This window comes from Ambystoma mexicanum, chromosome 2q (assembly GCF_040938575.1).
Source record: "Ambystoma mexicanum isolate Mex_15411 chromosome 2q, UKY_AmexF1_1, whole genome shotgun sequence".
NCBI lineage: Eukaryota > Metazoa > Chordata > Amphibia > Caudata > Ambystomatidae > Ambystoma > Ambystoma mexicanum.
Window position 1 is genome coordinate 1169264670 of NC_090924.1, and position 21603 is coordinate 1169286272.

General features: G+C 47.3%; 1 protein-coding gene across 2 annotated transcripts in view; it reads left to right on the forward strand.

The window, feature by feature from the left end:
- The window catches only part of LOC138570023 (serum paraoxonase/arylesterase 2-like), a 748122-nt gene that overhangs the window by 324883 nt on the left and 401636 nt on the right, over positions 1-21603 (forward strand). For both annotated transcript variants that reach the window (XM_069648556.1, XM_069648555.1), the window contains one exon: positions 13845-13900. In XM_069648556.1, coding sequence (XP_069504657.1) covers positions 13845-13900 — 56 coding nt within the window. The remainder of the gene's footprint in view (positions 1-13844; positions 13901-21603) is intronic.

A 21603-nucleotide genomic window follows, 5' to 3' on the forward strand; every position in this document is an offset into this window, starting at 1 on the left:
CCCTGAAGAACAAAAAAGGGAAGGGTTTCTGTACCAATGACGAGAGGCCAAGAGGAAGACGGTCCTCGCGGTGCCTTAGCTCGACGACATCTGGGACGAGGGGCTTGCTGTCCTCAAGAACCCTTTCACGACACCCGCCAAGAGGGACAGGTATGAGAAGAAGTACCGAGTCCCTGATGCCACCCCCTTGTGCCTCAGGGCCCAGCCCACGTCAGACTCTGTCGTCTCGGCAGCGGCTAAGAAGAAGGCAGCGGGTGCAGCGGCTTCAACTTCCACTTCCCCGCCGGACAGCGAGGGCAAGAAGTTGGACTCCATGGGACGACGAGTCATCTCGTCAGTGGCGACGACGATTAAGGTGGCCAATGCCTTAGCGATCGTGGCCCTCTACGACAGGGAGCTCTGGTTCAAGATAGCTCCCCTGCTAGACTTCCTACCTGACGACAAGAGGGCAGAGGCCCTAGAAATTCTGCAGGAGGGCGAGGTGGCGTCGGATCACGCCATAACGGTGGCAACGGACATTGCCGATACTGGATTTCGCCAACTGGGCAACAGAGTTTGCCTCGACGACGAGGATGGCTCAAGGTGACAGACTTTCGCCAGGACGTCCAGACCAGAGTGTTGGACATGCCATTCGACGGCAACAACCTTTTTGGTAAGGCAGTGGACGAGTCTCTACAGGCCATCAAGACCGACTCGGAGACGGCCCGGGCCCTAGGGGTGCTTCAACAGCAACGGCCTTTTTGAAGCTCCGGAGGAAGACAGGGTGCCTCCAATGGATCCATCGGTGGCTCCTCCACTTACCGCCAGGCGGCCCGCTCCTCTTCCCGGGAGGCCTACAGAGGTCGCGGCAAGCAAGGGGGATCCCGCCGTCATCGCCAAGGAGGCCAAGGCGGTAAGGCCGCTTCCAAGCAAGACTGACCCGGCCGTGTTGTCGGGCCCCCGCCGAAGCACCCCGGTGGGAGGCCGACTGACGAAGTTCGTCAGCGTGCGGGAGTCCATCTCCACCGACAGTTGGGTGTTGGACACCCTGGCCAACGGGCACTCGCTGGAATTCCAAAGGAAGTGCCCTCGCATTCCTCCCGTGGCCAGGAAGGAGAATCGCGTCCCTCAACTGCTGTTGGAGGTAAGGGCGATGATCAAGAAAGGTGCCATCGTGCTCGTCCCCAGAAGGCTGCGGGGCTCCGGAGTGTACTCAAGGTACTTCCTCGTCAGAAAGAAGACAGGCGGTTGGCGCCCCATCCTGGACCTGCGTCGGTTAAACAAATACATCAAGGCGCAAAAATTCAGGATGGTCACCCTCCGGCACGTGCTGGGACAGCTGGAGGAAGGCGAATTCCTATCGTCGTTGGACCTGGAGGATGCTTACTTCCACACCCCCATTCTAAAAAGGCACAGGAAGTTCCTCAGGTTCGTGGTTCAGGGACGCCACTACCAATTCAGAGCCCTACCGTTCGGATTAAAGTCGGCACCCAGGGTTTTCACCAAGGGCCTGGCACCAGTGGTGGCACATCCACGTCTAACCCTACCTGGACGACTGGCTAATCCAGGCAAGGACAAGGGAACTCACTGTCGAACACACAGCGAGGACCGTCCGGTTGCTCACAGAGCTGGGGTACGCCATCAACTACCCAAATCTCACCTGGTTCCATCGCAAGTAGCACTGTTTCTGGGAGCGAAGCTCGATACAGTGGGGCAATTGGCCTCCCCTTCAGAGGAGAGGACCAAGACCATCCTGGGCAAGGTGCGGCGCCTGTTAGCCATGGGCGTGGCCAGGGTGAGGTACATCAAGTCCCTTCTCGGGATGATGTCCTCATGCATCTATCTTGTACCCCTTTGCAGACTTCGGATGCGTCTGCTACAGGAGTTCCTCGATGCCCGCTGGTTTCAGGCGACGGGCTGTTTCGAGGACAGGATCCTTCTCGACGAGGAGTTCCGTCAGGCGGTCCTATGGTGGGGCACGCATGCTCACCTCACTACAGGCACGGATTTTCAAACCCCGGCATTTCAGGAGACGGTGACGACAGACACCTCTCTGGAGGGTTGGGGGGCCCACACCGGAGATCTCCACGCAAGAGGCCTTTGGCTCCCGGAGGAGAGGTCTCTCCACATCAACATTGTGGAGCTCCGAGCAGTGTTCTGGGCTCTCAAGTCGTTCCTTCCGTCCCTCAAGGACAAGGTGGTGAGGATCTTCACAGACAACACCACCACAATGTTCTACATACAGAAGCAAGGGGGCACCAGATCCCCTGCCCTATCCAAGGAGGCCCAGGATCTGTGGCACTGGGCCGTCGCCCTGGGGATGTTTCTGGTTCCCTTCCACTTGGCAGGAATAAAAAACACCATCGCCGACTCGCTCAGCAGGGAGCTGCGCTCATGCCACGAGTGGGAACTGCGCCAGGATCAAGTGGATCGACTCTTCCAACGATGGGGCAAACCCCAGATCGACCTGTTTGCGACGGCGACGAAATCCAAGTGCCAGAGGTTCGCCAGCAGGTTCCCACAGCCGAGGAGCATGGGCGATGCTTTCTCGTTCCCCTGGGATGGCCTGCTTCTATACGCGTTCCCTCCGTTGCCGTTGCTGCTCCGCCTCATCAACCAGGTCAAGAGGTCCAGGTGTAGGATGATTGTCGTCGCACCGGCGTGGCCACGGCAGATCTGGTTCCTGGACCTTCTGGACTTGTCAACTTCCCACCAGTCAAGCTGCCGGCGGACGCGGATCTTCTCTCCAGAGAAGGAGGCACCATTCTCCATCACGACCCACAGTCGCTGAGCTTGCAGGCCTGGCTCCTGCAGCACTAGAGTTTGGAGGCTGATTGCAGAGAGATTCTTGCAAAGACCAGAGCGTCCTCAACTCTTAAGTGTTATGGTCATAAATGGAAGAGGTTCTCTGTCTAGTGCCGTGCACAGAAGATTAACCATCTGCGGATTACGGCCCCTCAAGTACTGCCGTACCTACTGTCACTGGCCAAAGCTTAACTGGCTCACGTCTCCATCAAAATACATCTGGCTGCCATCTCCCGATAACCCAGGACTACGGGACGGGCGTCCTTGTGGTCTCATCGCCTGGTGAAGGAATTTATGAAGGGACTATTCCGATCATTCCCGCCGGTGAAGGCTCCTGCCCCGGCGTGGGAGCTTAATGTGGTGCTGACCAGGCTCATTGGGGCCCCATTCGAGCCTATGCATTCGGCGCCTTTGAAGTTCCTGTCATGGAAGACAGCGTTCCTCGTGGCCACCACCTCCGCACGACGAGTGGGAGAGATCCAGGCCCTATCTTGCAAGCCTCCATACTTGACTTTTCATGACACAAGGGTGGTGCTGAGGACGCACCCCTCCTTCATGCCCAAGGTGCCGTCGGACTTCCACCTCAACGAGCCCTTGGTGTTACCAGTTTTCGTCCCGTCGCCTTCGACTCTGGCCGAGAGGACTTTGCACTCGCTGGATGTAGCTAGAGCGCTGAAGTTCTACGTGGACCGCACAAAGAGTTTTCGGAAGACGTCACAACTGTTTGTAAACTTTGGGTCTGTGAATCAAGGAAAGGCTCTCTTGAAGACTTCCTTTTCCAGATGGTTCTCCGGCTGCATCATGCACTGTCGCCGGTTGGCAAACCGACCGCTGCCCGGCCGTCCGAGAGCCCATTCGACCAGAGCGATCGCTGCCACCACGGCGTTCCTGTCTGGCGTGGCCCTGCTGGACATCTGGAGGGCTGCTACGTGGAGGTCGACGCACACCTTCACAAGATTCTACTGCGTCGATCGGGACTCCAAGGAGGAATCCAGGGTCAGCCAAGCAGATCTGCGCAACCTGTTCGCCTAAGGTGAGCCTGGTGAGTCGGTAAGAATTGCTTAATGTTGAGTTTGTATGTAATGCTTAATGTTGAGCCTTTGCCACCTCCCATGGTTGTGCATGTGTATACTGCTATGTATTCTTTTATTCATGAGCATGTGAATCCATGCCAGACTCCATGCTGGCGAAGGAACAAGTTACTTACCTGTAACTGTTGTTCTCCAGCATGGGTCTGGCATGGATTCACATGCAAACCCTCCCACCTACCCCTCTGCGGCTCTTCACTTGGTCATACTGCCACTTGGCGTGCTACCAAATCTGAGGATGGCTGCCAGAGGCGGGGCTTAGGAAGAAAGACAGATCAGAAACGAAACTGATACTGATTTTTTCTTTACCAAGGATTCCCAGCCTGACGATGGGGAATATTCATGAGCATGTGAATCCATGCCAGACCCATGCTGGAGAACAACAGTTACAGGTAAGTAACTTGTTCCTTCTGCCACTTGTGCAGAATAATGCTTAGGCAACCTTTTCATGACCACCATCTTGTACTCCCCTTCCTCAAGTCATACCACTGCTGCCCCTGTTTGTCTCTGCCTGTTTTCCTGATAAATAGTGTATGACCTGTCAATGAAAAGTACCTCACCTTCTGTCAATGCACAGCCCCTTGCTTTAGGAGTGTTGTCCTCCTCCCACTCGTATGTGGCACAGTCATGTGCCTTCAGGCCCTCTACAGTAAGCATGTCTGTTAAAATAGGTGGCAGGATTCACCAGCACCCGAATATTCCTGAGATTAGCATGCAGTATTCTGTTAAATGTACTCAGACTCTCACAGTGCCCCTTAGGTAATCTAGTGTGTTCAAACCGCTTCTCGCCCTGCGTAAATGCCGTGAAGTAAGTGGCATCGAGAAGAATGCATTTTCAAATCCACTACAGTAAAACATGTGGCTTGCTTGGGGATGCTGCATAAGATTGTTGAATGATTCGGAACTACTGGTACTCTGCACAACATAATGTAGGGCACGCAAATCTTGGATCATTCTCCAGTTGCCTACATTGATTTTTGAACAGGGTATATTGCTGTGTTAAGCGGGGACCTAGATGGCACAATAATCTCCTGATCCAGGAGGGCCTGTATTGTTTTTCGAATGCCCTCCTCAGCCTCTCTCTATGGAAGATATGGTCTTACCCTGGCAGCACCGCACCTGGCTTACATGTTATATGCACATGGGTGTACACATATCAGTTGGACCGAGTTGGGTACTGCACCTGAGATGTACCCTAAGCAGTGTTTTCAAACATCAAAAACTCAGGAAATGCAATTAAACAAAAAATGTAAAAAACAATGGTTTTTAATGAGTGAGCACTTGGTTAAATTCTTTGAGGTCCTTATAGCTGCCTGTCCCAGTTGTGTGTAGATGTGTTATGCACACTTGGGCGGTATGTTGTGGCAAGACAAATCACTGAAGTTTCCTTGGGTTAGTGAAAAAAGGATTAGAGTGAGGTTTAAAAACACATGTTGAAAGTATTACCACATGTGTGTACTATTAAGACAAGTGGAAGTTGTAAGTCTTTATTGTTTCCTATGTCTTATAGTCTGGTAGGTAAAGAAAATGCTATTTGTACTTCCTGTCTATAATCTGGAATGTCGATAGCAAATGGCCGAGGAATACTCAGACTTTTTGGGAATCCCAGTTTGTACTAGCACAGAATACAAAGTTTCAATTTGGTATCTGTGTCTAGCAACGTCTGAGGTATCAAAAAGATTACAAAGAGTCCCTTTTGTACTTGATCATCAAAGCATAATTCCTCAGCCTTATGTCCAGTTTTTTTGGTAATTCCTAGGCCAGGGAATAGGCCTACCGGTTTCAGTGGCAAAGTCTAAAGGCGCCACTTTCATCAGGGCCAGAAAGGTTGCGGAGCATTTAATTGCTTAGAGGCTGCTCCAAAGTAAATTGCATGGAGGCTGCTTAGGATGATTTAAGGACCCCATCTGCAGAACTCCTATATCCACTTGCGTGCCCCTTCTGTGAGCTGTGGGAGAGCCTTAACTAAATTATTCTGGTCTATTTGGAGCCAGGGCACATACTGTGACCTCCCTTAGGCCTTATGTCTGAGGGGCATCTGCATCTTTTCTCCACTCCCCACACCCTCCTTCACACCTCCTTCTCTTTACTAATGCTATCCGGCCAGCCCCGTTTCTCAGCCCCCTGCCCATAGACCTTCTACTTAGGGGGTGATCCTCAGTAAACTTATCATGATCTCATTCCTCCACATTCTCTCCCAACACCGTTTTCTCCTCTCCGAGGATAAACCACCTACCCAGGCACTTTTCTTTCTCAACACCTACACCTCTTATGCCTTTAGTATCCATTTTAAGGAGTACTTTCCCTGACTTCCACTCTCCCGACCCATCTCTCAATGGACTTATATCCCTCACTGTTCCTAGGGATGTCTGTATCCTTTTCAGTTCTGTTACAGTAATCTTGTCAACCGAACCTCGAACTCCCTCGACCTATAACCTGCCGATGCCGGTACTTCCGGGGGATAGGTATACAGAGGTGGGGGAGAAGTAGCCTGTGGTGTTACTGATGCTGCAGGAGACCCTACCACAGCAGAAATGGTCCCCATTGCACCAGATTCTTATCTTCGATTAGTGTATCCTTCTGCTGGGTATGTTGTCAGGGGATATAATCCCCTAACCTCCACTGGCGCCCCGCCTTCTCCTTCTCCTCCCTTTTTGCACTTCCCATCTTTCTGTCTCTGCTCCTCCACTCCATTCCTTTTGATCTTTTGCATCTTCAAACATACACCAAATATCGAGAATCCCATTTCGCTTCTGTAGTTGCTTCCCCTTATATTTTGCAACTGGAAATGTGGACCTGTGTTCCAAAATGCTAAAGTTGTTTGAGCCCCAGGAGGAGGGCATCCCCCCTCCTCCTATCTCTGCGATCCACTGCTTATAATATGTCTCGGCCCTGTCACGATACAGTGGCAGGGTTTTATACAGGTGCTCTATTGATGTCCCTCCCCCCATGCTAGTGACGTCTAGCTCTTACTGTCCCCTCAAAAAAAGCCCCTCTAAGGCGCTGCTCTGTTTGCTTGTAACAACAAAAACCAAAAGAATCAACCCCTATCCTTCTCTTATCACCCTTCTATGCGCGTGCACACCACTCCACAAGAACATCCAACACCACACCACACCGCGATGCACACAATTGCCTCCCCTTCTGGGGTCTGTTTCTTACCCAAAAAGCACAAACCCAATAAATTAAAACAATGCGCTAAACTAGCACCCACTGTTTGTCCAAACCTACTGTCACGACCCTCGCCCAAAACCCCCTCTGGCAAACCCATTGGCCAGGTGGAGTCAAGACTCGGACCTCTAGAGCCTGGCATCCTCTTCAAAAGCCCTCATGGGGCCAGTCCTGGCGCCTATGGCGCCAGGCTTATACACCATGAACAACAATGTGCTTGGGAACTACTTTATTGTGTTGTCAGCCAACATGGAGGCATCCAGATAGCTTGGTTCCTAAGAACCAAGCTATGTGGTCTAGTGTTTTGTGTGTGGCAGGCCTGGAACTACTTTCTCTGGTACTACTTTACCTGGGCTATATAAACCACACCCTGACTGCAGAACATGCTTCGTGTTACCTTGCAGCTTGCAACGTGATGCTCACCGTGTCCAGCTATTCCCTCGAACCTCGGAGAAGCAGAACCTGCAAGGAGACACAAGGAACATCATTAGCAGCCGCATCTTACCTGCAGTCTTCATCTTTAAACACTCGCAGCTACTGAGAACAGCTTCCTCGAATCTGCACGCCTTCCGGACAGAACGACCTGAAAGAGGAAGATAGAGGCAACATTAAAGAAAGCTGTAGAGACATTTACAAATTACGATCTGCTCAAATGGCTTACCTGGCTGGTCGCCTCTCGGCTGGCACCACTCCGGACATTCCACTCACGCTGAAGAACACTGCGACCTACAAGGACGGAAAACACAGGTTAGAAAAGGCAAGACTTAGCAGCGCTGCGCATAGCGCTTACTTACCGCATCATACCTCTCTTAATGCGCCATCATTTACCAGCGGGGCTCAACTAAGCCAGTTTGCCGCGCTGAAGCTGAAAAAAGAGACATTTTAAACAAAGAAAGGCATGCAGGTTAGCAACAAAACTAAAGAACAGCAATAAGACCTACCTGAACAATCTCAAACGGGCCGGCGTCAGTGAAGTAACTGGACCGCACTCGCCCATGAAAGACAACGTGCCCCTGCAAAGAAGGCAGGACGGAGAGCACGCCTAATTCTACCACAAGGCAGAACCTTCCCTGCAGACTACATCAGGGCAAAGCTGAGAAGCATACCAACGAGTAACCCAACTGGGTGGCGTCCCTGTGGATACCAGGTGAGCGTAACACCTACTACTTGTACGAGACCCCTAATCTTATTTTTCTATTCCTCCTTTAAATAATGGATTATTCTGTGATACCACCTTCCCTCCCCTTCCGAGGAGGGCCTCCCTGCCTTACCTTTGCCTTACCTTGTAATGCCTTACCATTTACTACTTTATAGAAACACTCCATTCATAATACAAATCTTAACAATAAATAACCCTGACTTCATCCATGTCATGTCGATGACCTCGCTCTCCACATACTCACACCTTTCACATTTCCCCATGCATCTGTCCCCTACTTGTTATCTCTTACAAGAGTCTACTCACATGTGCATGTTCATCCGAACTCCTCCGTCACAGGGTTCCAACACCGGCCTGCACTCTCCTCGGAGCCGCTCCCCGCTTTAAAGAGCAGAGGACTTTTCTTAAAATGGCTCCTGCAAAACCACTTGAAACATGTTTTTTCGGAGCCTGTCACTGTAGGTGGGTGCAGCTCCTTCTGGAGAAGAGGCCTGGAAGCCTCTGCAGGTACAGGGAGGCGCTGGGATCACATTGGGGCCACCAATTGAAGGCATGCCCCTGAACGCTCACACCAGAGAGAATATAACCCACTAGGGAAGAAAAGCCCCAATTGATCTTGTAAGAATAACAAGTTTAATCTCACACCCAGTTGAGAGCAACAGCAAATAACTATGCTGCTGAGAACAGTTTACCAAAAAGTAGTACAAGCAGCATCTTATTACTGAAAACATAGTCATAGATAATGCAATACATACAGTAAAAACCTGTGCGGCTGATTGGATGGACCCTAATCAGGTACCACCTTTATCCATAAAAGATTTCAGTTTACTGTTCCCAGCCCAGACCGTCCATCTTCCATCACATGGGTTCATCTTCTCACGTTGAAGGTCAGAAAATAAATTCATTATACTCCTATCATACAGCTTTTTTTATCACTCATACTGTGAACTTGGCAGGCCTCACGATGGACACACAGGAGGTTCTGGGGCTTTCTAACCTTCACACAAGTTTCACTCACTCCCCCGTGCCATCCGTCTCCAAGGTCTCCATCCTCGTTTTGAACTATAATGTATCCCTCAAGACATCTTGCAATACAAATCACCCAATTGTCGCTTCAATGATATGCCCAGTCCATCCTCTTTGAACATTTCAGGACTTATTACTTTGGGGTGGGTGGTAAAAGGGTACCTAAAATCATGAAAATCGGGGATCTTAGGGTTTAGTCAGTTATATGGGCTATGGTCACCCAGGCGGGTCATGCTTTGGCCAATGTGAGATAACATGCACACTAGGTGCTGGTCTCTGGTCGCCGCCTTGTAGGGCACATTCCTCTTGGGTGAAAAACACTTCCCTGCAACACTTTCAAGAACAATGAATAAACAGTGTGGCGGGTGGGGGTGCGAACTGTCCCCAAGCTCTGCATGACTGGAGATTTCTGTGACGTTGTGGATTTGGGCCTATTGCGTGTAATGCCGCATTTACTGCGCAAGCCTTCCCTTCTAACTAGGATTACCAATATCTACGCAAAATGGCAATGATTCCTTCTCTTTGGGACACATCATGTAGTTAAACTATAATTACTAATACTAACATGGGGTCCTGCTGGACGGGAAGGCGTCCCTCTCACTTACCCCAACCCCTACTCCCTGGATCATCACAGTGCCTCAAATGCCTCTCGCCTTACTTTAAAGTGCGGAGGCGGCTGCCCTCTTCCCAACACTACTACTCCCTACTCTGAACTACTACTCTGACTGCTCCCTCCTCCACACTAATGCTCAAACACCTTCCTTTCACTCAGTACCAGAAGCTTCACAGTCTTTCCTAAACTTTAACTATTCTATGTACAATTGCCAAACAAACACATAACTCACATTGTAGTACCATGTCACTCCATAATAAATACTTGCTCAAAAGTTGCCTCCACACTCTGCTGCTCCTTCCTCCATTCTGCTGGTCTTTTGGTTGTCCAGCGCGTCTGGTCTCAGCAAATAACTTACACTTCATGCTTCCTCTGCTCCCACTTTATAGCCCATCCTTTTTGTTGATCTTAGCGATCTGGCCTGGTCTTCCCCACCCAAAATCGTGTGAACGCGGACATCATCACTAAACCCTGCCCACTTCTTCATTGCGGAACCAACACAATGCCAGCCTGGAAAGGGCATGTTTGAGTTCATGTCCCAGTTTCCCAGGTAAAGTTCATAGGGGATTTGGGTCGTTCTCCCTTGATTACCTGGCTGTCTTGGGGAACTGTCTGTTATTGCGTGGGCTGGCTGGAGCCTCCTGGTTGGACCGCGCAGCTCCTGAGTCTGACGCTTAAGAGTGCAGCTCTTTGCTGTGGCTACCTACCTCTCCCACACACCAGGGGCCGGCGGCGCATCTGTTCGGCAGCTTCCTTTGCAGTTCTGGGTTGATCTTTCTGTCGCTCTAATGGGTTTAAATGCTTGACTGGTTTTCATGATTAGGGCTGGTGGCTCCAGATTCCATTGGTGATGTCTCTGATGGTTTGCCGGACAGATGGCCTAGCTCTACAAGAAAGAGAAGGACTGGCAAGCATTTTGTCATGGAGGCATGGTCTGAGTTCGATTTGGACTGCAGAATGTGAGAAACTCTAAGGTGTCTCACTTGCTAATCCCCGGGGATCTGTCATACAGGTGGCCAGGACACAGCCATCGCTATTGGATCCAGTTCCTGGGGCTGGACCAGTGGGGGAGGATCACCTGAGAGAGAGGTCTTCGGGGAGTGTAAGTGGGACAGCATGGTTGAGACGTGGTATCCCCTTCCATGTAACACCTTTTCCCCATCCTAACCTGTTGGATATTTAGAAGCTCTATCCCCCCCACCCACTTTCCCACACGGTAACAGGCAATGGACTAACAGAAGGGCCATTTACCTGACAAGTCCCGATTCAGGAAATTGACAGTAACCACGCACAGCTGATGGCCCTTTACCTTCCACACAGGTATAAAAGGCGGAGCATGAACGGACACTTCTAGCAAGGCTGAACGCACGAGGAGACAGCAAAACCAAACCGGCAGTTCAAACGGAGTAGAAAGACAGTGAAACCTGGAAGGACGACAAAGGAGGTATTACCCTTGCCCTTTGCGACTCAAACCCGCGAAGCCTCCGAAAGGGAAATCGTAAAACCGGCAGTTACTGCTGGCATGCGGAGCAGCAGATGTCAACAGTGCACAGGGGCCTCCCGCATTGATAATGCAGGCAGATAGGCAAGCTGGCTACCATGGTACTATCCTTGACTCCAGAGATCAAAGAACCCAACGAGTTCAGCACAGCCGGTGAGTCGGAGGACGCTGATAGAAAACCAAACTGTGTTGAGGCCACGGTTGCAAGTAGCAACATTTTGAATGCAAGGTATTTGTAATAGAAAGAACTTGTGTATGTGTTTGAACTTAAAAGAAAGCCCAGTTGAGGTCCAGGTTCAGAGGGGTCCGGCACCATGTGGGCGCTCATTCGAAAGAATCTGACCGAGCCCTGTTTTGAAACTACAAGAACCAGAAGACCCTAGGAAGGGGTGGTGAGAGGCATCAGAGTGGTCCTACAAGGTTCTCGTTGAATTTCTTGTACAATCGAAAGTCTCTGACCCATTGCCAGAGGACAACTAGAGGAAGGGAATACTGCTTGCTGATGAAAATGAGCATCTCTTAAACTGTGTTAGAGAAAGATCATAGTGAACCCGATGGAGGGAGGCCCAAGTTGACAGGGTGAGATAAAATGGAGCAAACTGTGAACAGTATGTTAAATCGGCTATATGAACCCGATGGAGGGATGCCAAGGGGAGAGCAATTGAGAGTGAATCATGTACTGTGATAAAGCAAGTTGAACTCTGTATCGGACAAGCGCGAATCCGACCGAGGGTTGTCCACAAGCAGAAATTGATCATTTAAGACTATAGAATTTGAAAGGCTGTAGCGAACCCGACGGAGGGAGGGCCAAGTTTAAAGGAGGATCCAAGCCCAGTGGAGGGAGATCCTAGGGCCGAACAGCAATCGCTCGGGTGCAAAACCACCGAAGGAACTTTTCTTTGTTTGTGGTTGTGAATCAGTAGGCCTTCCAAGGCAAGAGACTTTGTCAGGAAAGAGACTTAGCAGGATGGTTTTGATATCATTAAACTGGAACTGTGAACCTCGTGCTGATGAGGACACCAAAGGGGTGTGCTGTGCCTTGTCCCGTGCTTAAAAAATGGGGAACAGAGACCCAGCTATACCATTCTGACTTCATTTGGTGAATTCTTTTCTGGTGATCATTATCTCACTCTTTGTAATTTAGCAGTAGGGCTTGGCAATAGTTCTTTTTAGTATAGGACCCTTTTTTTATTTGACAAGATGCCACTAGGACTGCCTTATTATGATTATGATTTGGTAGTAGCTTGCTCCCATTTTTGATTTAGGTTTAGATTAGGCGTTTAACTCACCCATTATAAAGTTCAATAAACACCCTTGAACTGTGATCCCTTGTGTCTGTCTTTTCTGTTGCCACTATGAGTTCCCTACAAAAAAGGCATGCTGGCACAAAAGGGGCGGGGGCATTGGGAACTGCTCAACTACAACCACCCCTAGAGGGGTACAACTGGGACTGGATTACCCTGGTAGGCCTCCCATCCCCAGCTAAGAAGGGATCCAACTCATACCCTCTTGACAACATCAGAGTACTGGGCTTGTCACAAACCATTTGCAGAAATGTTATGGGGTGAAATCCAAAGAAACAAGCATATGTTTGAGGCATCTCTTACAAGCCCACTGTGTTTTTGAAATCTGTAATTGGTGTAAGTTTACATTTACACAAACTCAGGGACGTGAAGGGCATTACCGGCTGCTAACAGCCCAAGGAGCAAGATGCAGGCACAAGCGAAGAAAGGGAATTGAAACAATCGCCATCACATTTATCAAGCAGTAAAGCCCTCTGCTTAGGGGTTTATAGCTAATAGTACCCTGGGGCAAATGGCATATATTGGTGGTCAAGGGATACTAATACTGATTCACTGTGGGATGAGTGTGTAAGGTGTAGAGCACATTGGAGGAGAGAAAAATTAGAGGTAGGATTCTGAATGCATGGTGCTTGGAGGACAAATGGAGACTAGGAACAGGATGGCAATGAGTGGGGATGTCGGAAGAATCCACAACCAGGCAAGCAGTTGAGGTGAAAAAGCTGGGGAAGATGGAAGGGAAAGGTAGTGGACGGGCAAGCAAGGGGGTGAGTGCAGTGGTCAACTGAGGGGGGGGGGCTTGAAGGAAACCGTAGGTCTCCATTTGTTTGAGGAAATGTGAAGAAAAAAAACTTTTTTTTTCTTTTTATATTTACCACACATTCGGCCATAACATTCATTAACAACCGAAGCAGTGTTCTTGAACTTCACCACATTGGCCCAGAAAATTGTACCACACTGGCCCACCCAGCCAGCCCTTTAGACATTGCCTATCACTATTTGGGACAGTTTAAGGGTAAATTAATACTTTGGGGCATCCTGGCTAATTTGAATGTGTAACCAACTGCAAGCTATCATTGTCAAACTACATTCCAGCTGTGTTGCTGATGCTATTTCAATTAGCAAATGCTTGTGTCTGTGAAGCTTCATCATAGTTTTAAGACTATACTGAATTCTCTTTTTCTTATCTCTTTTTTGTTAGAGGCTGGCTCTGAAGATATTGACATTCTTCCAAATGGACTGGCTTTCATTAGTTCTGTAAGTACTCTTAAGGGTCAATTTTGGGCATGCAGAAAATAGGCACAGGGCATAAAATACAGCCATAAAAGATGTTAAGCTTTTTTGTACACATGTGATTTTCAAGTGTTTGTATCATGGAGTGTGGGGCACAAATTGGAACTACTATTCTGCCACCTATGATGAATCCCAGGGTATTGTCACTACTCCCATGTAGGGGAGCCCCTGCCTATGAGGTCAAGAAGGCGAGGTTGCTATCCGAATGGCCCCTGGGGCTGGTACTCAGTGGGTGGATGGCATGGGGAGGGAAGCCCCTCCACAGGACTTGTGACGATGACCTTGGGCGAGCGTGGTATTCACCCCTTCATTTCTGTCCCCTAATACACCACTCATTCTCTGTGGGCCCCATATGACTGTGTTGCTTGCTGTAGAGTAGGGGACTTCATTTATTCAGATCATGCAGGCACGAGGGAGGATTGAGGCTTACCTATGGGGAAAGTGCATACAATCACTAACAAGGGAAGGAGGAGTGAGGCTTACCTAGGTGGAGTGCATACAATCATTAACAAGGAACATTAGGCAAGGAGGCAAAAGCCCACTGTCTAACGACATACGTGGTACAGTCTATTAGAGGCAGCCCTGGCAATAGAAAGCAAGGAGGACCGTGTATCTTGTCGAAGAAAACGAGGCGCTGTCGAGGAGGGACAAGTGTCTCCATTATATCCCTGGAGCGGGGACCTGTCTGGTGACTGGGAATGAGGAAACCTGACTGCTGAGGCCAAAGCAAGGAGAAGGTGCACAGCCGTGGACGCGAGGGTTAACCTACCTCTGCGGAGCCGCCGAGGGCAGGACGCCGAATGTGGAAGCAGAACAGAAGCCCTGCTCTACTCCCAGTACAGACCGGACACCACAAGATTTCCCGAAGGTAGGAAAAGGGTCCGGCTGACTGGTGGGAGACGGATGGAAAAAAAAGATTAAATAGACACGTACCAATATCCTGATGAGCAGAAAGGCAAAGCGAAAGAACTGTACAAACTGAAACAAACTGTTCAATATATCCTATGTGAAACAGTACCTGACAGGAGAGTACACCAGGTCTGTTCAAGAGGACATTGAGTGTAGCAGGGGCAAAGGGCCCGTAAAAGCAGAACACCAGGATCTGGGATGCATATGAAGTCAGAGAAGCACCGCCAGAACAGCAGAGCAGAATCTGGGACCCATACGAAGGCGGTGAACCCTGCAAAAAGAACACACAGGCGTCAAGGACCCATACAAGTTTAAAGAAGTAGACAGTTAAGGGCCTGGGGCCCAGAGCAAGTTGGGGAAGTCCCTAGATAAGATAAAGGGGTCTTGAACCCACACAAAAGAGAAACAAGCTACATAACTAATTGGGGAGATCCTGTGACAGCCAGAGGTGTCTGGGACCCACGTAAAAGAGAAAGAGAGGTTCAAGAAGCCAAAACAAGGAGTCGAAGACCCATTGCCAAAAGAAGAGATATTTTCTGGAATTGTGAGATCTGCAGTCTGGTCTGGCAGGATAGTGAACCGGACTTCACGCTACATTTGTGAGATGGAGAAAGAACCAGGGAAGAAACTCCCCCATGGTTGCGAAATGTCTGGCAGGATTGTGTACCAAACTTGATACTGTGTTTGTGAACTGGAGTAAAGAATAGGGGAAGGGTCGCCCCTGATAATTAGGAACTGTGTTTTTTGTATAGGTTTTGAAGAGCATTTGAGATCAAGAACTTTTAAGTTACAGAACCACTTGTGTATTTTTTTTTTTTTAACAAGAATTGAACATTTGAAATCTGTATCCAAAACGAAAGAATCCTTCTGGATCAAGAAGACACCCAGAATTTCCTTAGTTAGTCTAGAGTGTAAGGGACCGAACTAGGTTCGGACACAGGACGGTGGACATTTTACGTTACTGGACATACTAGTCCTTAGTATTTTTGTTAAATTAGAGAAACCCATCGTTAAAGTATAAGCTAGACATTTTTCCTTTTCTTTTGCTTTTACATAAATAAGTCTTTGCCAATAAACATGCCACCACTGTGTCAAACCCGTACTTCGGCACCCTTACACACCCCATCCACTCGGTCCGACAAACCTGTAAAGACATCACCACCTGCCTCTGATTTTGATTTGGACAGAGATGTTTTGTATTCTTATGGAGTCTACATGTTTGATGCATCTTCTAAAAGCAGGACGGGAATCCACAGGAATCTTGATAAATTCCTCTGGCTATTCATGGACATGGAAGGTTGCAGTTATGATTGTTAGAAAATTCAGGTGTAAGCATCTACATAAACCTGTGACCCCACGGATATTGAATGGAGAGGACAGCTTAAATGTATGCCTACACTAAAGTGGTCCTCTCCATGAAATATCCAGACAATAAAAAAGCAAGCCCCCCTGTGTTAATATCATTGTGATAATATCACTGTGTGAGAAATTGTACCTGTGTCAGTTGTGGTTCAAACGTTGTTTGCAGGCTTTCAACTTTAGTGGATTAAAAATCTGGAAGTCATGTTAAATGTCCTCATCAATCGGACTGAAGCCAGGTTTCATATAAGGCTTCAGTTTATTCATCACAGAATGACAATCGGCAGTAGTAACTGCAGGCAACATCAGGTTTATCATCTGTGGTAGATCAAAATCGGGAGCTGGACAAGGTGTCAATGTTGTCTGACTGTGTTTCTCTATTGTAAATCACAAACCCTGAGCTATCCCTGAGTTTAAGATTCTCTATCCTATTCTCTAAAAGAGAACAATAAAGGATGCTCTTCAGCATATTGTACAAAACAAAGGTTCTCTGTCCAGTATCCTATGTTAACTTCAGTTCTTTCCCTACCACTACAAAAGAAAACAATACATTTATTTTTTTAATTTTATATACTTAATATACGTTAAAATACTTGGTGAGCAATTAATCTATTCTCCATATCTTATTAAAAAGAAACTCATTGATCTTACAAGTATTACAACTATATAATAAACCCTTCATAGTTAAATAAAACTTGACACTAACATGGTAATTAAAAATTACATACGGAGTAAAAATACCATCCACAAAATCAGCAGGCTACTTTCCGCACATTTCCGATAACATTTTACAAGGTAAAATATCAAGTTATGATCACATTCATTTAAAAACCTGGGCCATATTAAAGATAGATCTTCTAAATTAATACCATTGTTATATGCTTTCAAATAGCTTATTCTTAACATGTGTAGGCTTTCATAGTCTGTTTGTTTGTTTATTTTTGTTTGTTTATTTGTTTGGTAATGCGCACCAAGCACTTAGGTAGACGGGCGCAACAGAAACAAGAAGTCTTAAAACTTTGTTACAGTGCAAAGGGAGCAATACATAAGAGCAGTGATTGCAATAGGAGCAAGATACATGTACAGGATACATTAAATACAAAGCAATGGTCTTGGTAAATCAAGGAGGCATTGCCATGAATATCAGTATATGCACACCTACATATATACAACCTTACATGTCTACATTATCGTATATTCATATTGCATGCAGATATGACAGAGCAGGCAACCTGCTGTTAACCAGACTACAGTGTAGTTGGTGGTAGCAAGGTTGTGTAGGGGCTAGAGAGATAGGGGTGTGGTTCGTCAGTTAGGTGTCATTGGTGTTTAGCCAGTTGAGTATTTTGTGTCTAAATTAAGGGTAAGGTTGTTCTAGCCTGAGGTCAACTGGTAATTTGTCCCAACATTGTGCAGCTTTAACAGGGAAACTAGTTCCTCCTGCTGTCGAACGTTTGAGCCTAGGGATCTCCAACATAAATGAGGTGGTGGATCTCATAGGGTGGGTGGTGTTCTCCTAGTAATTTTATCCATTAGGTATAGAGGTGCTAGGTTGTTCAGGCATTTGGAGGTGAGGGAAGCTGTTTTGAGGAGAATTCTGTCCGTTATTTTCAACCAGTTTACCTCTTTCCTGAATTCGGTAATATGCTCTTTGTAGGGGATGGTCAATGCTGCCCTCAGGGCGTTATTCTGCAGTCTTTGGATTTTGTCTGCAATATATTTATTGGCTCCTGAGTACAGGGCATTACGGTAATCTAATCTTGACATAATAAGAGCATTGGCTAATGTTGTGCAGCTTGCTCTTGAAAGGTATGGTCTGGAGGCTCTGATGAGTTTGCAAGTGTACTTTGTAGATGAGGCGATGAGGGAGTTAACTTGCTTTTTGAGAGTGAGAGAGGAGTCCAAGTAGAATCCTAAGGTTTTAACTACAGGCATCACCTTGATGGGATTGTTATCAATGTTAAAGGATGTGTAGTTTGGGCTGAGTTTTTGGATATTAGCTTCAGAGCCTAAGATTAGTTGCTCGATTTTTTCATGGGATGCCATTCAAGGCTGAGTCCGCCTCAAAGTTGCCCGAAAGGGGTATGAGGATCTGTGTGTCATCTGCATAGTTAGTGTAGGTGACACCCAGTCTATCCAACTTGTCAAACAGAGGCTTGGTGAAGATATTATACATAGTGGGGGATATGCAGGAACCTTGTGGGACCCCGGAGGTTATTTTGATAGGGTCAGCAGAGGCTGAAGTAGAAAAGACTTTCATGGTCCTGTTGGCTAAGAAGGATTGGACCCAGGCTGTTGCATCATTAGTGAAGTTGGTGGCAGATTGGAGGTGGTTGCATAACACTGCATGGTCCACCAAGTCGAACACTGCCGACAGGTCCAGTAGGAGTAGCAAAGCTATTTTTCCATTATCCTTTAGTTCATCAATTTGTGTCTTAAGGTCTAGCAGCGCTGTTTCAGTGCCATGGAGAGGGCAGAAGCCCAATTGTCATGAGCCGAGTAGGTAGTTGGCCTCCAGATAGTCCTGAATTTGTATGTAGGCAGCTTTATCTAAAATTTTAAGAAGAAATGGCACAGTGGTGATGGGTCTGTAATTGGTAGGGATGGTGGGGTCCAGAGTCTTTTTTTTAAGTAGTGGTAGAACCCAAGATTCTTTAAGGTTGGCCTGTACTGTATTGGTTTTAAATGAAGAGTTTATCAATTTCGAGATAAAAGGGGCTAGGTCTCTAGCTGCATCCGTTATTATCTGTGCTGGGCATGTATCGCCTTTACAATTGGAAGGTTTGAGGGAGAGTATTATTTTTTCTGTTTCAGCTATGGAAATGGTTTTGAATCTAAAGGGTGTGGTTATCCTAGTCACCGGGGATTGACTAGTTTGTTGGTCAGAGAGTGGTAGTGAGGCCTTTTTTTTTTCTTTTTTTTTGCAATTTTACATTGTAGGGACACAATTTTATTCGATAGAGCATTTTGTATGTTAGTACACCTTGCTTTATACTTTGGGGCATTATGTATGGGTTGTATTGGGGATTCTAGTTCTCGGAGGATGGAGAATAATTCTTTAGTGTTGGATTTAGCGTTCTCGATCCTGTCATTGAAGGTGTTCTTTTTGGCTTTGGTTATTTCTTTTTTGTACATTTTTGCAAATTCTGTTAGTTTATTTTTGTTATTTTCAGAAGGGGAGTGGCGTCAAATAGACTGGAGTTTCCTTTTTTGTAATCTTAGGGATTTAAGTTGGGGGGTGAACCAGGCATTCAGGTGCGCTACTTGCCTAGCTTTGCGCAGTTTAACAGGAGCAATAATGTCCAGTGCCTTAGTCATAGCATTGTTGAAGGTATTTACCAATGCGTCAGGGTTGTTATTTTCCATTCCAGAGATGGCAGGGAGGAGAAGAGGGATAAGTTTTTCAGCAGTAATATCCTTCTTACTTCTGGTAGGGAGAGGCAGTGCCATGTTATTAGGTTTGGGGCTGAGGAGGTCTAAAGTGGCAGAGAAATGTATTAAGTGATTATCTGTCCAAGATTGTGGGACAATATCAGTGATATTGATGTTGCAGTTTAGGTCCGATACCCAGTCAAGGGTCCTTCCTTTGATATGCGTTGGTGAGAGGACTTTTTGCGTAAGGCCGTGGTCATTTAGTAAAGTTGCAATGGATTCAGCATGTTTGTTGTCAGTATCATTAAAGCCTAGATTGAAACCTCCCAGCAGTAGTGTTTGAAACTGATCTTTGGTATTGTCAGCTAGAATACTAGTTAGGCCATCTTCGAAGGGGCCTAGAGGCCCAGGGGGTCTATATATCAAGTGGATAGTTGGAGTACGGTTGTTGGAGAGGGGCAATTTAGCGGTGAGTACTTCACAGGATGTGAAGGGAGCTGAGGTGGCAAGTCTGATAGGGTGGATTCTTTTGAAAATGATGGCTAGGCCACCACCTCTGGCATTAGGCCGGTCCACTCTAATGATTTGGTAGTTATCAGGTACTGCTAACATGAGAGTTGGTCCTGCGGCCTCATGTAGCCAGGTCTCAGATATGGCCAGTAGATCGAGATTATCATTGTTTAAGATATCTGTAATTTCAGTAGCATGGGCTACCACTGATCTAGAGTTTATAAGGGACCCTGTTAGCATTTGGGTATTGTCAGAGTTGGCAACTGGTGAAGTTTTGTGATATAGGATATCGTGGGAGGTTCGATTTTTGGGGGGAGTTTGGTCATTGGTATTGGTAGTTTGTGGTGGTGTGGAGGGGGGTTCTTAGACCTGGTAATAGTTCGATTATTGGCGTTGTTATGGGAGTTTCTATAAGGTTCATAGATGGGTGACAGTCTAGACCTAAGTCTCAGGTTTCTATCCTTAGGGGGTTTGTTATAGTGGCAGTGGCCATAATGGTTATAATAGCACAGGTAAATAGTGTTGTCAGGGCTGGTTTAGTCAAGTAGGCAGAAGTCATTGTAGCACTATGCTGGGGTTTTACTAACATCTCAGTAATTAATTTAGTGTAGATGAAGGGGGGCAGGACTTTGTGCTGTACCTATCAGATGCTACTTATGGTTAGATCGTATCTAGGCTAGTCAATGCAAGACACACATAGGCTAAATGCAATTGTAGGCACAGGGCACTTCTTGGCTGGTCAATGTAAAAGCACAGATAGGCTACATGCAATTGTAGGCACAGGGCACTTCTTGGCTGGTCAATGTAAAAGCACAGATAGGCTACATGCAATTGTAGGCACAGGGCACTTCTAGACTAGTCAGTGTAGCCTAGTAACAGTAGTATATTGAGGTGCATGTGATTATTTAAAACAATGAAGGTACGTCTAAGTATGGCAGACACAGTGAGGCTATGAGTGCATGTGATTAGTAAAGCAGTGATGGTTCAGCTAAATGCTGTGGTCACCTGTGAGGGTTAATCATACCGCAATAGTAGGGGCACTTGTTAGATTCATCAGTGTGGAGGTCCATAGTTAACAGTTAAACAGTGATTCAGTGGATACAGCATATAGAGTACAGTGGCATGTTTATCACCTCGTAAGAGAGGTCGGTCATGAAAAGCACTGTGCAGGCACCAGATGCGTTGCAATCACAGACGGGAGAATGGCAGTAGTTTCGTGAAGTTCAGATAGGCAGTAGCAATAATAATAATTAGAGGGTTGTGATCCAAGGTAAATGCATCATGTACAATGGCCAAGTGTTAGAGTAGGTTATGGTGCCTCAGAGATCCAGACGTGTGATTTGAGCACTCTGCAGTCTTAGACAGTGAAATCAATGCGTTATACCATGCGTTAATGCATTAAGTGGGAAGGTGAACGCAGTGATCTTTAGCAGTGTGGGCACAATTTTAACAGTTCAAGGGGCGGAATAGGGCAGGTATGACTTACCCATGTGGCGGCGGCACATTCGACTTCGACT